This window comes from Penicillium malachiteum (assembly GCF_028827825.1).
Source record: "Penicillium malachiteum strain IBT 17515 chromosome Unknown utg000004l:1.0-4883003.0:1.0-4884900.0, whole genome shotgun sequence".
Lineage (NCBI taxonomy): Eukaryota > Fungi > Ascomycota > Eurotiomycetes > Eurotiales > Aspergillaceae > Penicillium > Penicillium malachiteum.
The window spans coordinates 4602971-4615296 of NW_026643097.1; the positions used below are offsets into that span (position 1 = coordinate 4602971).

Consider the following 12326-nt stretch of genomic DNA (forward strand, 5'->3'; position numbering starts at 1 on the left):
AGAATCATTTAACGCGAACTATGAAAATCATCACTATACATTTCCGAAACAGCCCCCACATCCATCATCCGACTCCCTAGTTCATCGGCATCATAGATAAACATAACAAAATGGCCCATTCGTCGTACTCATAAGATCTCTCATAGCAATCGGCTCTTTATTCCCATTCGCATAACCAACATCAAGAAGATAATCAAGCGTAACATTAGGAGAGTGAGGCACATCCATAAAAGTGCTTGTACCAGAGATCGCATACCGTCGATTCTTCCAATCCATATTTTGCCAAATCCACCAAATCCGATCGACCATACCATGATGATGATAAAATGCTGGGTCTCCAGCACTGGCATCGGCATCTCGACCAGGATCACCTCCCATAGCGAAATGACCACCCCCATGAAGTCCAGGACTATCTTCCTTGCCCTGGATCTTATCCTCAAGATCCCAGATAATCTTACTATTGTATATTAGGTCGATGATTGAGGTATAGTTCACGTACATCTGGAGTATTGCGGTTGTGAGATCTCGTTTCAGGCACCGAGGGTTATAGTCAAGTGGGTTTGACATGCGGGTTATGTTGTCACCGGGAACGTCTAACCAAGATGGTCCTAGATTCACGCTCAAGTTGACGAAGGGTCCACTGGTTACACATCCTCCGCCTGTCCCGGGTGGAAGCCATAAGGGTGGATATGGACCGGGTATTCGGGCACCGATGGGTCGCTTGTCTGAGATAAGAGCACCGTTTCCTGAGAGAGATGTGTCACTGCCATCGAATACTTCTGATTTCTCTATGTCGTCGGCATCTGCGGCCCAGTCCCAATAACTGGAGTTTTCTTATGTATCAGAATGGGATGATGATATAGGATGATTGGAACATACGGGTAGTCGCCGGTGTAGTTACACTCATTCCGTAGAGCTTGTTCGAACTCATAGATAAAGTATCGATGCCATGCAAAGAATAGGCCCTGGGGAACATGGTTAGTGATGAATCAACATGAGGAGTGGAATTACGTGCATCTCGATGGACATGATAAGATTGATTGATATGCACAGCGACAAAGTCATCGAATCGTGATCGAGCCCCAGGAGCCAAATGATGAGGCATTATTGCGGGCAGCTCAGTCATACAGTGAACAGATTCAATATAAGACCTCTTCTCGCTTGGAGTAAAGGCAATCCAATTTCGACGGACGCGAAGATTTTCCAACGTGCAACTCGTAGTATTCTTCTGAGAAGGACTATCAATTATCCTGTTTATTGAAACAGTCAAAGCGTTGTGAGATAGCTTTTCAAGCTGAGTAGATGCATTCAACATATCAGGGTTCTGATTAAACTTTGGAACTTGAAGTCCAGAGACCTGAAACGTCAGAATCAACCATATTGGTATTGAACACAAGAAGCCAAGGGTCGTAGCCATAGTATAAGCAATTATGACACTGATTTGGAAGAAAAATCCAGCTATGGCGCAACACCATTTGTGTACATGGCGCGAGACATCATTTATACTGTTCTTGGCTGCGCGATCTCAACTTGAAAATCTCAGGTGCTCGGCAGATGGTTCATGTCGTGAAACCCCATTCCATAGTCTCGGAGGATTTGAAAGGTAAAATTTGAATCTTCGAAATTTCCATGCGTCAGGATGTCTGACAGGGCATTGTGAGACGATGGAAAACAAAAAGCTTATCGAGGAAGGGGGATCCGGGTCCCCTTAGTGGAGTTACGCAGCTGAGAATCTTACATTGCTTCGAAGATGGCTTATCTGAGATCCTAGTTCCCAAGCATAGGACATGTATTCCTTGGCATCTATGTGACGTCTTTGATGCAGCTTTCCTGATCTGCGTTTCATATTGTTCCAGTGTTTTCTTCTCACTGTATCGAGATCCCCACGTGGTACCGCTAAAGACTTGACCACTAGTGAGACTGATGTTCTAGAAAACGGTCTCAAAATGGAAGACATTTATGTATTTCCTCCTGGAAACGGCGGCAAGGAGCTCGAAATCCCTTCATCATTTACCCATGATGTCCCAATGGTCTCAATCTCGGCCTCTGTCATATTAAGGGAGAGTTTGGTTTCATCGTATAGCATAGAAGAACTCTCTACTGGCGAAGCAATCCCATTCATAAAATCCGAGATATCGAATGGTTGGTCAAAAGTCAGGCTTTGTAGATACTCCGGCGTCAATGCCGGGGCTGAGATCATCTGCACCGTAGCAGACGTATCCTTTCGACGTTTACTAGGTGGACTGCGAGATGAGAGACTGCAATGGAACTTGCCGACAAGTCTCTCAGCATGAGCACCGACTTCTCGTACTATTTTCGCAGCAGATACAGCAGCAGCAGAGTATTCCCCCATAATCTCAAAGCAGCTGACCGCAGTTTGAATACATCGACGAGCCGCCGGAGTAGGCGGGCAGATTGGATTGGCTAACACGAAGCCAAGGATACAAAGAGCGGCATCCCACTGATACTGAAACACGGGGTACCAGCCACGTAATAGATCGGTATCATTGAGAACTTGATGGACGATGTTCGTCAGTGTCACAGCATGATTGAGAGCGCTGATATTGTGACAGTCTGATAATGGGGAAATGGACGAGCTACCAGGCTGTAGACGCACAAACGAGCGGAAATTTGATAACTGAAGGTGGTGGTACAAGAGCTCGAGGAGGATCTGTTGTCGTTGAAGCCAGAGTGGATGGAGAGAGTTAAAAGAGACTGGGGTGCGCTCGGTAGAGAATGGCTCTCCGGCGTCTTTTCGCGAACACTTCAGTGCGGAAGGTACATTACGCGCCCAGTTGTATACCACACCGATTTCCCGGCCAAGGCACGCAGCTAACTGCTCAGTCACGAAGGGATCATCGTACATATTTTGTGCATCGTTTCGCTCGAGCAATCTAGCTCCATGCTGCTGAAGCGCATTTTGAACGCCTCGAACAGTCATCAGTAATCGGGTTGACTGTACGTGAAAGCTCAGCCAGCTGATGCCTTCGTCGCCTGGGGTCATCAACATCGAGCCGGATAAAAGCGCGTGTTCTTGGCTGTCCCCCGGAAGATCATAGTCAATTTCATTAACGGGAATCAGTGAAGGTCTTCCCAGTATCATTGAGAGCTGGCAGTCTAGCCCAACTAGGGTATACCAGAGGCGTCGGTGTAGCTCCTGGTACTCCCGAATGGTTGGATCGCATGGAGGAAGATACAACCGCAAAGCCTGCGCAACTCTGACAGCGGTACTCAGAAGCATATCCGCCGTGTTCAGCAGGGATGTATTGTGTAGGTAGATAATGCAGTAAATGTAGCTCTGGAGCGTCATGATCGATGGGGTTTCAATCTCATCTAGAAGTAAGCTTTGGGCCCGACGGAACAGCGCATGGCTTTTCTTCGATACAGCCGCGACATGGTACTCTCTTTCACTTTCTAGATTGTCCTCGTCGCTCGTTAGAAAGGTGCCCCCATACTGCATGCAAACTGCTAGGATGCTATCGACCAGTGGGGAGGGGCGCCGACATGATTGACCGCCAGCTAATCCCCACAAGGAATCGTAATATTCTCGAAACTCCGATTCGACAAGAATGGGATAGATGCAATGAAATGACTGCCAGATTAAATCAATGAAAAATTGTTCTTGAGCTCGTGATAGGGACTCCAGACCCGAATCATCCGTGCTTTGACTCCCTGCCCCGCGTGAATCAGAGTCATGGAGGCATTTCAGAGTATTGGGAGGGTATTCCAGCTGCAAGCTCTCGCTCAGAAACAAAGACTCAGGGTCATTGCTCAGTGCTTCGGATAGAAAACTACCCATGCGAACCCCGAAATACGAAGATGACAGTGGGCCGTAGATTGCCCCACTCGTATGGATTTGCACTCCCTTCCACTCTCTGGACGATATGGTTATGGATCGTGGAACATGAGTTCCAAGGGAGTCGCTAATAGGCGAGACATCAAGAGTTTCAGATTCAGGGGGCGTCACGTATTTGCTAGGCGCATGGTCCCGGGATTCTTGGCTTGTCTTATGTGCTTGGCCTTGGAGTGTGCTGATTGTATTCCGCAATCGTTGGATTTCCCTGGTTATGGAAAAGAAAACCACATTAGCTCCCATTCTCCAAGAAGCTTTTGCCATCTGTCATACCTATTCGCAGCTGATAATGTGGGCATATCGGTTCGCTTAGCATTGCTGCATTGGATGCCACGCGTGCGGCAGTTCTGACAAGGCTGGGAGTCATCGCACTTGATTCGATTTTGTCGGCACCAGTCACACGCTCGGGCAACCTGATTTCGCTTTGGACGAGGTCTTGAGGGGTTCTTTTTCTCTGGATCTGCTGCAAACGTCGAGAACATGATTGCTTACGCTGAATGTTGAGGGAAGATTGTGTACTCTGTAAGCCTCAGCCTTATCACCGCTAAGTGAGCCAGCGAACACAATACTATTAGTGGGACATTTGGGGCTAGGCCCCCGGGGTGTTTTGACACAAAACATAAAAGATGAGATGCTTCATATTATTCAAATGATAACCTAAATTCAAAGCGATCGTTAATACAAAAGAAATATTCTCCAAAATTATGAACAGTCTCTGATTAAACGATGTGATTTCGTCAATCAGTTCGCAAGCTCGGGCTCAACAGCCAACAAACTGTGCACCGCATCAACAATACTCTCCTTCAAATTCCTGAACTCAAGTCCTAGAACCTCTCGACTCCGAGAGTTGTCAAATCCATAAACTCCATCTGCCGGGTAATCACCAGGGATCAGCCCGTCGCCAGAAGGCAACCTGTCCTGAAATTCAGGGAACGCCTCTGCAATGATCTCCACGATCTCCTTGTTGGAGAAGTGACTCGACACAGTAAAGAATCGCTTTCCTCCAGCTTCGGGCTTCTCAATTGCGAGCACATGAGCGAGTGCGAGGTCGCGCACGTCAACATAACCATAGTTCCCAGTAGGAGGGCAACTGTCCTTGGCTGCACCAGTGATCAAGTCTCTGATTCGCTGGTTAGAGGTATTCAAGGCGCTAAGAGATGCAAGATTGTGGGCGATCGGGCCAAGAACAAGAGGTGGATTGATGACAGCCAAATCAAAAGAGGGCTTTTCAGTCTCGATGAATTTCCATGCAGCTCGTTCCTAAAATTATATTAATTGGGAATTCGTTCGACTGGAGATAAGTGGAACTCACAGCAAATGTCTTGCTTGCTCGGTAGGCATTGGCTGGGCTTTCGTTGGCTTGTTCTCCAGTGATAGGGCACCAGTCGGCCTTTAGTAGCAGCGTTAGTATTCCGTTTTGTGAAATGGGTGAAAACTTGAATAGACAAATCTCACCTCCGAGTATATCTTCCCCTTCCCTTGGGTATAGATATTGTTGATTGCAGCGAATGAAGAAGTGACGATGACACGTTTAACCGATGGAGCAAACTGCTGCACAGATTTCATAATTCCCGTAGTACCAATGACAGCCGGTTCAATGAGTTCCTTCGCATCCTTTGCATTGAAATGGTACGGACTCGCTGTGTGAATGACCACATCAAAAGGTGGCTCGGATAGAACCGCCTTGTCGAAAGCTACGTTGAAAGTGTCAGCTTCGGTCATTGTAAATGGATTTCAGACTTCTTTTACCATTCGCTTGGCTTATATCTTCCACAATAGCATAGTCCAGACGGTCTTTCTGAAGCCCGGGGTGAGCTTCTAGAATTCCTTGGCCCTTCTGGTGGGAGCGAACAGTTGTCACAACAGAGTGACCACGAGCAAGAAGGGTCTCGAGGACATGTGTAGCGATGAAACCGCTGCCACCGGTAAGAAGAACGCGAGACATGATGATTCTTAATTTGAGTTGATATCGATGAAAAAGATTCGATTTTGTACTCGAGTCGGATTTTGGAATACTGGAGTAGAGTGAGATGGTTACGAGATCTAGGAGGGAGATGGGACTCTTTAAATAGTATTTTCTATTCTTACGATTCATAAATATCAAATGACGGTTTCCCATCTTAAAAATGGAGGAATCTCCGTATTCAGTCATTGATTCAAGAGCTCCGAGTTCTCTTTGGGTGAAATGACATGAAATAATATGTGAAAGGAGGAATATTGGAGTGTCTCCATATAGAACTCCGAACTCCGATTACCCTTTTTCGGTAACAGATGCAGACTCCGAGTCTCGCCTGCATAAACGAGATTGCTCAAGTACTGGTAGTTAATGAATTATGACTTGAAATTGTATAGGTTTCAATCATTTGAATTCAACCTTGGAAGTCCTTGGCAGTACTATGTGAAGAATTAGAAGCTGCAGTGGGCCTATGGCATCTCTACACATTGTCACCCTTCAATTTCCCATGGGGACTGAAAGGTAATGGATTTTGTACTTCGTATACGAAACCTCATTCTTATCAATTAAACAGTACATAATTCTTGAAATTAAGTGCATTATCGGTTATTGTAAACTACACTACACTGGGGGCGAAGGGTACAGGAACAGGTGTCACTCGGTTCTTTGCATCCACGGTGAGCACCGTTCATGGAAGGGATCAAATCCAAATGCAATCGGCGATGAAGCAACACGATGGGGGGAAATCGACGGGAAGAGATTTACACGACGCTGGGACAGACAAGAAGAGATTATGGGGTTATCCGAACGCAGGGTCATCATCCGGGCCCGAGTCACATCGCAGAGATGGAAGAGGAAATGGGATCACAAACGGAAAAGGGTGTCATAAGGAAAAGAAGGCATCATGGCAAAAAGAGAGTTATGTGGGAGATAATATGTGCAAATAGTGAAAGAGAATCAAGGGGAGGGTTCCAAGATTTAAGTCTTAGAGGTTAAGTAGTCAGCGGCCTAGAACCCAGTCAGCTTTGCTGCAAATATTTGTTTTGAAACTATTGTGGACTTACCTTATCGAGGTTGTAGTCAAACTTCTCAAGGGCTGACAGAGACTCCTCTCGGGGGAACCCCATGCCGGTTAATCGCTGCAGGATCAAGTCATCTTCGCCAGAGTCGGTGTTAAGGGCCCAGCCAGGCGGCTTAGCGTCAGATCCATTGGCGGTTTCATCTGTAGCTGGCTTTGAGCCATCAAGAGGTGCAAAGAGTGCGTCCCAGTCAGGTCCAGCAGCGTTGGAAGTACCACCATTGGCAGGGCTAATGGGCTGGGCGGTGGAGGCATGGGCTGTGCTTGTGTTGTCGAAGGAGAAAAAGTCGGAAGAGCCGGTTTGGGCAGCATCAGTGCTCGACGCGGTTCCATGCTCCTTCTGGAATGGAGAGTCGAAAGAGAAGTCAAAGTCTGAGGGACCCTTGGACTGGCCTTCGGCTTCTTCATCGTCATCCTCGGCTTCCTGGGCGGGGGCCAGGTTGAGGCCAGCGAATGCAGCGTCGAAGTCGGTGGCATTGGTCTTCGCGCCACCAGCGACAGCTTCAGTTGCGGGAGCCTCCTCGTGCTTGGGCTCATTGTCAATCACTGGTGCGCCAGTGGCAGACTCTACAGAGTGAGGGGCATCCGGTGCAGCAGTGGGATCCTCACGGCCTGGCAACAAGCCATTGAATTCGGGGGGTACGTGGTTTCCACCCTGGTTATCAGAGATAGTGGTCTCATATTTCGGAGGACTAGGCTGAGAGTCCGCAGCTGGAGGCTGGCCTGCTGGGAAAGTGGTGCCCGGGGCTGGGAAAGCAGCAAGTTGGGCAGCATCAATAGAATCAACACGTTTCTCTTCCTTCGTGGTAGAGGGTAAACCTTGGGTGAAATCGTCATCGAACCCCAAAGTTCCTTCATCGTCCGAGCTCTCCTCGTCCTCGTCTTGATGAAGTTCCTGAATAGGCGGGAAGTCAAAGCCGGATGCTGCTGCTGCAGTTGCCGGTCCACCAGCCAACCCATTGGTACCGGTAGGCTTCATAGATGCAAAGGCCTCGTCGAAATCGTTCTCCTTTTGGGACTCAGATCGTTTATGCGCCTTACTGCCGAAAAGCTCATCAAAAGAGGGGTCCGCAGGAAATTCCCGGCTCTCAGCACCAGCTGGAGAAGTGGTGGATAGTTCAGCTACTGTGGCAGCGAACTCAGTAGTCGGTGGTACCTCCTCAAATGGAGAACGAACCGGAGTACCATCAGTGGAGTTGGGAGCCACGCTGTAGTCACTGGACTGCGCCACTGATGGTGCATCAAATTCGCTAGCCGTCATCTGAGAAGGGATAGCAAAACCCGAGGTGTCAGGCCCACCGAACCGGCTAGCGGGAGGGGAAACCACAGTAGATGAGGTCACAGACTGATTCTCATTAAAGGGTAGGAAGTTTGGGGTGAGCTGGCGTGACTCGCTGGGGGCTGGGGGCTCCGGGAAAGCGCCCGGCAGCGAGCCAGGGAAGGATCCCGGAGCGGGAGATGCAGATGGAGTGGGAACATTAGAAGTGGCAGGTGATTTCGCAGTCGCCAGCGGAGATTCAGCGCGGAAAGATGTAGGCGGCGGACCTGCACCTGCTGGAGACGCAAAGGTCTGTCCGAAAAGGCTATCAAAAGCTTTTTGCTGGTCACTGGCGGAGTCAGGCGAGCGGGCACGCTCACTTGAGCTACCTGTTGTCGTCCGTCGGAAGAAAGGGTTGGTGTTCTGGCTAGTAGTAGAAGCTGCGGGACTGACAACCTCAGTGGGTCCGTTGACAGGGGTTGGGTCTTCGGTGTACTCGGGGACCTCCTTGGACAGATCATCAATTTCACCCTGGATCTTGTCTCGGTCACCCTCAATGGTAGCTAGCTGTTTCTTGTTGATTGCAACCAGACCCTTCTGCTGTCGAGCATCGGAGCGCGCCTTGTCGAGAGCTGGTTTGAGTTGCGCAACCTCCGCATTTGCCACACGGATCTTCTCTTTCAGACTAGCATTCTCCTGCTGGTCGGATGCCAATGCGGTCGAAATCTGGTTGTACTGGTTTGCCAGATCCTGTCGAGTACCCTCGAGCAGAGCGTACTCTTGTTGCAGCTTGGTAGTCTCGGCCTTAGATTGCTTCAGTCGATCCTCCAATGCCTTGAAGTTCGCGACCTCCTGCTCATACATAGTGCGAGCCTGCGCAAGTCGCATCTCGAAATCCCGTTTCTGCTGTCCGGTTTGAGTGACACTCTGCTCAGCAGATGTGCGCTTTTCTTGGACATTATGCATCTCCTTGGACAGATTCCCGATCTGATTGGACAAGTTGGCCAGCTCGGTAGTCTCCTGTGTTAACTTCTTGGACTCTTCGGGGTCATTATCGCCCAGTAGATCTTCAGCTGGTGGCGGAGGCGAGCGAACCATCACTGGGGTTCCAGAAGATGCCCCGGTAAATTGCGGCTGCAAAGTTTGGCCAAATGACGAGGTGGGAATAAAAGGCTTGAAGGTGTTGGACGTGGCTGCAGGTGAGGCCCTCGATGAGGGAGAGCCGGGTGTATGCCATGCACTGGCAGAGCCACCTGTAGATTGCGGCATCTGAGGCTGGGCAGGTGCCGGGGTCGGTGGTGAATCTAAGCCAAACAAATCATCTGCCGCCGATCGAGGAACTGGAGCAGGAGCTGGTGGTGCGAAGCCTGCCATCTGAGCTGCGGTGGGGGGCTGTGGGCGCATGTTGGGTGGGATTAATGCGAGAGGAAGCACCTGTGGTAGAGGCTCCTTTCCACTACGCTGGAGTCGAACCAAGTACATGGCCACGGCAAATTCCTCGCGGGTTAACTGGCCATCAGCGTCAATATCAGCAAGATCCCAGATTTGAGCCAGGACTTCCTCAGCCAGCTGTGCCTTCATGAAAAATGCAACTGCCTGATCACCAGTAATGAAACCGGCCTTCGCCGTGTCCACAGTTTCAAAGATGCCATCAAAGTGTACTTTCTCCTGAGGGGTAACAAGCCAATCTCCTCCAGTTACCTGAGCTGAAAGCTGGCCACCAAATTGAGGGCGGCTACCAGGGCCCATAGGACTGGCAGTTCGCTGGGGACCAGTGAACTGTCTAGGAATTGCCGGTACCGGTGGAACTTCAGGTCGAACACCAAAAGATAATCGCGGGCCGCCTCGACGGGATGCCGCATCATACAAACCAGGTGGTAAAGTTTGGGGAATGCCGCGCAAAACACCAGACTTGAATGAGGTGAGAAGATGCATAGCAATAACGAATTCTGTGGAATCCAGAGCTCCGCGCTGCTTGGTATCTGAAAGGTTCCAAATTCGACCCAGAATCTCATTCGGTAATCTTGCGCGTTCGAATATTTGCTTGGCGATATCACCTAGATTAGTGCGAATCAATCGTTAGATACTATAGATAGCAGATCCATCAAGGTTACATGGACAGACATACCTGACATGATTCCATTGGAGACATCCGACTTGTCAAACAATGAAACGAACTTGTTCACATCATCGGGCTGTAGGGGAGGGACCCGAATGGGTCCAGACGCGCTGGGCGGAGGACTGGCTGTGCTGGGTTCAGGCACCGCAGGGGCTGGATCTACTGAGATTCCATCAAATCGGGGCAGCGGGCCAGCTATTATCAATCATTCGTAATTAGTATGAGGGTATTGGGGTGGCCAATTACCGATAAATAATTGGGGATCATTAAGCTATGACACTCACGTTGCAATGCTAGTTCTGCAGTCGGTGTACGCCCAGCTTGGGCGTGTCCAATTAATCGTAGCACGACTCCAAACCCAGATGGGGTCAGAAGACCCCTGTTCTCCCTATCCGCAATTTGCCAGATCTGAACCCCCAAAATTAGTTCATGGAGTCCATTTTATTACTGAATGTTTGATTTTGAATGTCATACCTCGCCAAGAGTGCCCCCAGGGAGATGTGTCTTCTCAAAGAATGGAACAGCAATCTCCCCAGTAATGACACCGAGGTTGGTAGTATCGGCAGCTTGGAACAGCTGGTAGAAGACGCGCTTTTCCTCAGCGGTGAGGTTCAAGTTTGGATGTCGTTGTGCTATCAATAATAAATCACGTCCGTTAGTTCCATTGGTTCATGCGTTCAGGGATGTGTATACTAGAAGGGGTGGGGGGTGGTTGAGACGCGGAGCTCGGTGGAGATCCCAGTTTGCGCGCCAGGGCTCGCCAATGGGAAAGTTGCATATGAAATAGAAACAAGAAAGTCGGAACTTACGTTGATCAGCCATGACTGTGGATGTGGAGGAGCGGACCCCCTCTCCTTCTTATGGTATCTGAATGATTGGAGCCTGAGGACAAGTTTGGGAAACGGAGTGCCGGCAGCTTAGTTGAAAGATGCCACAAGCATGAGAGAGCTCAAATGCAGCTTCTGTAAGATCAAGGCGACTATGCGAAACTAAGGAATGAACTCTGAAGCTCAAAGGGGGTACGAACGGGGGGGGTTCCGGGGTGGAATTGGGAAATACAGAGCGGCTGGAGGTCGATGTCGTAAGGAAGGTACCCCCCAAGGCGGTCAGCCATGTTAGCCGCCCATTCTATTTCAGGGTCTCCATATATCACAATGCACATCACATACATTACCCCAGAAAAAGGGAGAGTATGACATATATCGGGCTGTTAAATCCATTTCACCTGGTCAATAGATCAATACAGGAATCTTGTTAGTGCAGGCCATCTGTGAGGATTTAAAAAAAAAATCACAGACACTCCAGGGCTGAATTTCATAATCAATTACCTAGAATAGGGGAAAGGGTCTGTGTCACGTTATGGATCGGGGTTTAGTCTCTTTATTGCTTTCTTTATAGCACTCACATCTTTGGCCTATATATGGAATATAATTATGTCTTTGACCAAAATTGATAGATTGGTGATAATAGGAAATCTGAGCACTATATGATAAATCGTAAATTTATACTAGATACCTTCACATCCTTGGTACTTTGATATGAGTCCTAGCACCATTGTCATTATTCTTCAAGTTCCAAGCCCTGAGCCCCTGAAGGCTATATCCCTTTATTTAAACTAGACCCTGAGAGTCAGACTTGATTGAACTTCAACGTTCGCTTCCAAGGTTGGTTTTGGAGGGTAAACAAGTTGTGTCGTGACTCGGACATTATCAACAACAGTTGATTTGATAACGAAGTCATGCTCTTACTCCATGATATAGAGATTGGCTTGTCCTAATTCTCTCATTATCAGCACCTGGGCAAGAATCATATATATGGAGCTTTCCCTCTCAATAGACTTAATCCAGAGTGAAATGGATATTGAGTGGGCAGGATTCAAATCATAGTATCCATGTAGAGACTGTTGTATAGACCTTGGATTGGACAACACTCTTAAATAGTTGATCCACGTCATTGTAACTCGAACACTAGTCTCCTGCCCTTATGTATGCACATGCCACATACCCAATTGGCATGCGCCGGAGCCGCCTTGTTTTTCTAGGTGGTAAGGCCGGCGGTGTAGTT

The 12326-nt window shown here is 48.7% G+C and overlaps 4 protein-coding genes across 4 annotated transcripts; all 4 read right to left on the reverse strand.

Annotated features, from left to right (window-relative positions):
* Positions 1-90: 90 nt before the first annotated feature.
* On the reverse strand, positions 91-1315 carry N7483_009795 (tyrosinase family protein; the record flags this gene model as incomplete). The annotated part of the gene is made up of 3 exons (XM_057093222.1): positions 91-823; positions 880-965; positions 995-1315. The coding sequence occupies 3 exons, from the start codon at positions 1313-1315 to the stop codon at positions 91-93; spliced, it is 1140 nt and encodes a 379-aa protein (XP_056944396.1).
* A 642-nt stretch (positions 1316-1957) lies between these two features.
* On the reverse strand, positions 1958-4335 carry N7483_009796 (C6 transcription factor; the record flags this gene model as incomplete). The annotated part of the gene is made up of 2 exons (XM_057093223.1): positions 1958-4061; positions 4127-4335. The coding sequence occupies 2 exons, from the start codon at positions 4333-4335 to the stop codon at positions 1958-1960; spliced, it is 2313 nt and encodes a 770-aa protein (XP_056944397.1).
* A 259-nt stretch (positions 4336-4594) lies between these two features.
* N7483_009797 (SDR family oxidoreductase) lies at positions 4595-5798 on the reverse strand (the record flags this gene model as incomplete). The annotated part of the gene is made up of 4 exons (XM_057093224.1): positions 4595-5113; positions 5166-5243; positions 5309-5547; positions 5603-5798. The coding sequence occupies 4 exons, from the start codon at positions 5796-5798 to the stop codon at positions 4595-4597; spliced, it is 1032 nt and encodes a 343-aa protein (XP_056944398.1).
* Positions 5799-6785: 987 nt separating this feature from the next.
* N7483_009798 (EF hand domain protein) lies at positions 6786-11084 on the reverse strand (the record flags this gene model as incomplete). Its single annotated transcript, XM_057093225.1, has 6 exons — positions 6786-6815; positions 6872-10200; positions 10272-10457; positions 10547-10670; positions 10737-10894; positions 11072-11084. 6 exons carry the CDS (start codon positions 11082-11084, stop codon positions 6786-6788), a joined length of 3840 nt encoding a protein of 1279 aa, XP_056944399.1.
* Positions 11085-12326: the final 1242 nt, after the last annotated feature.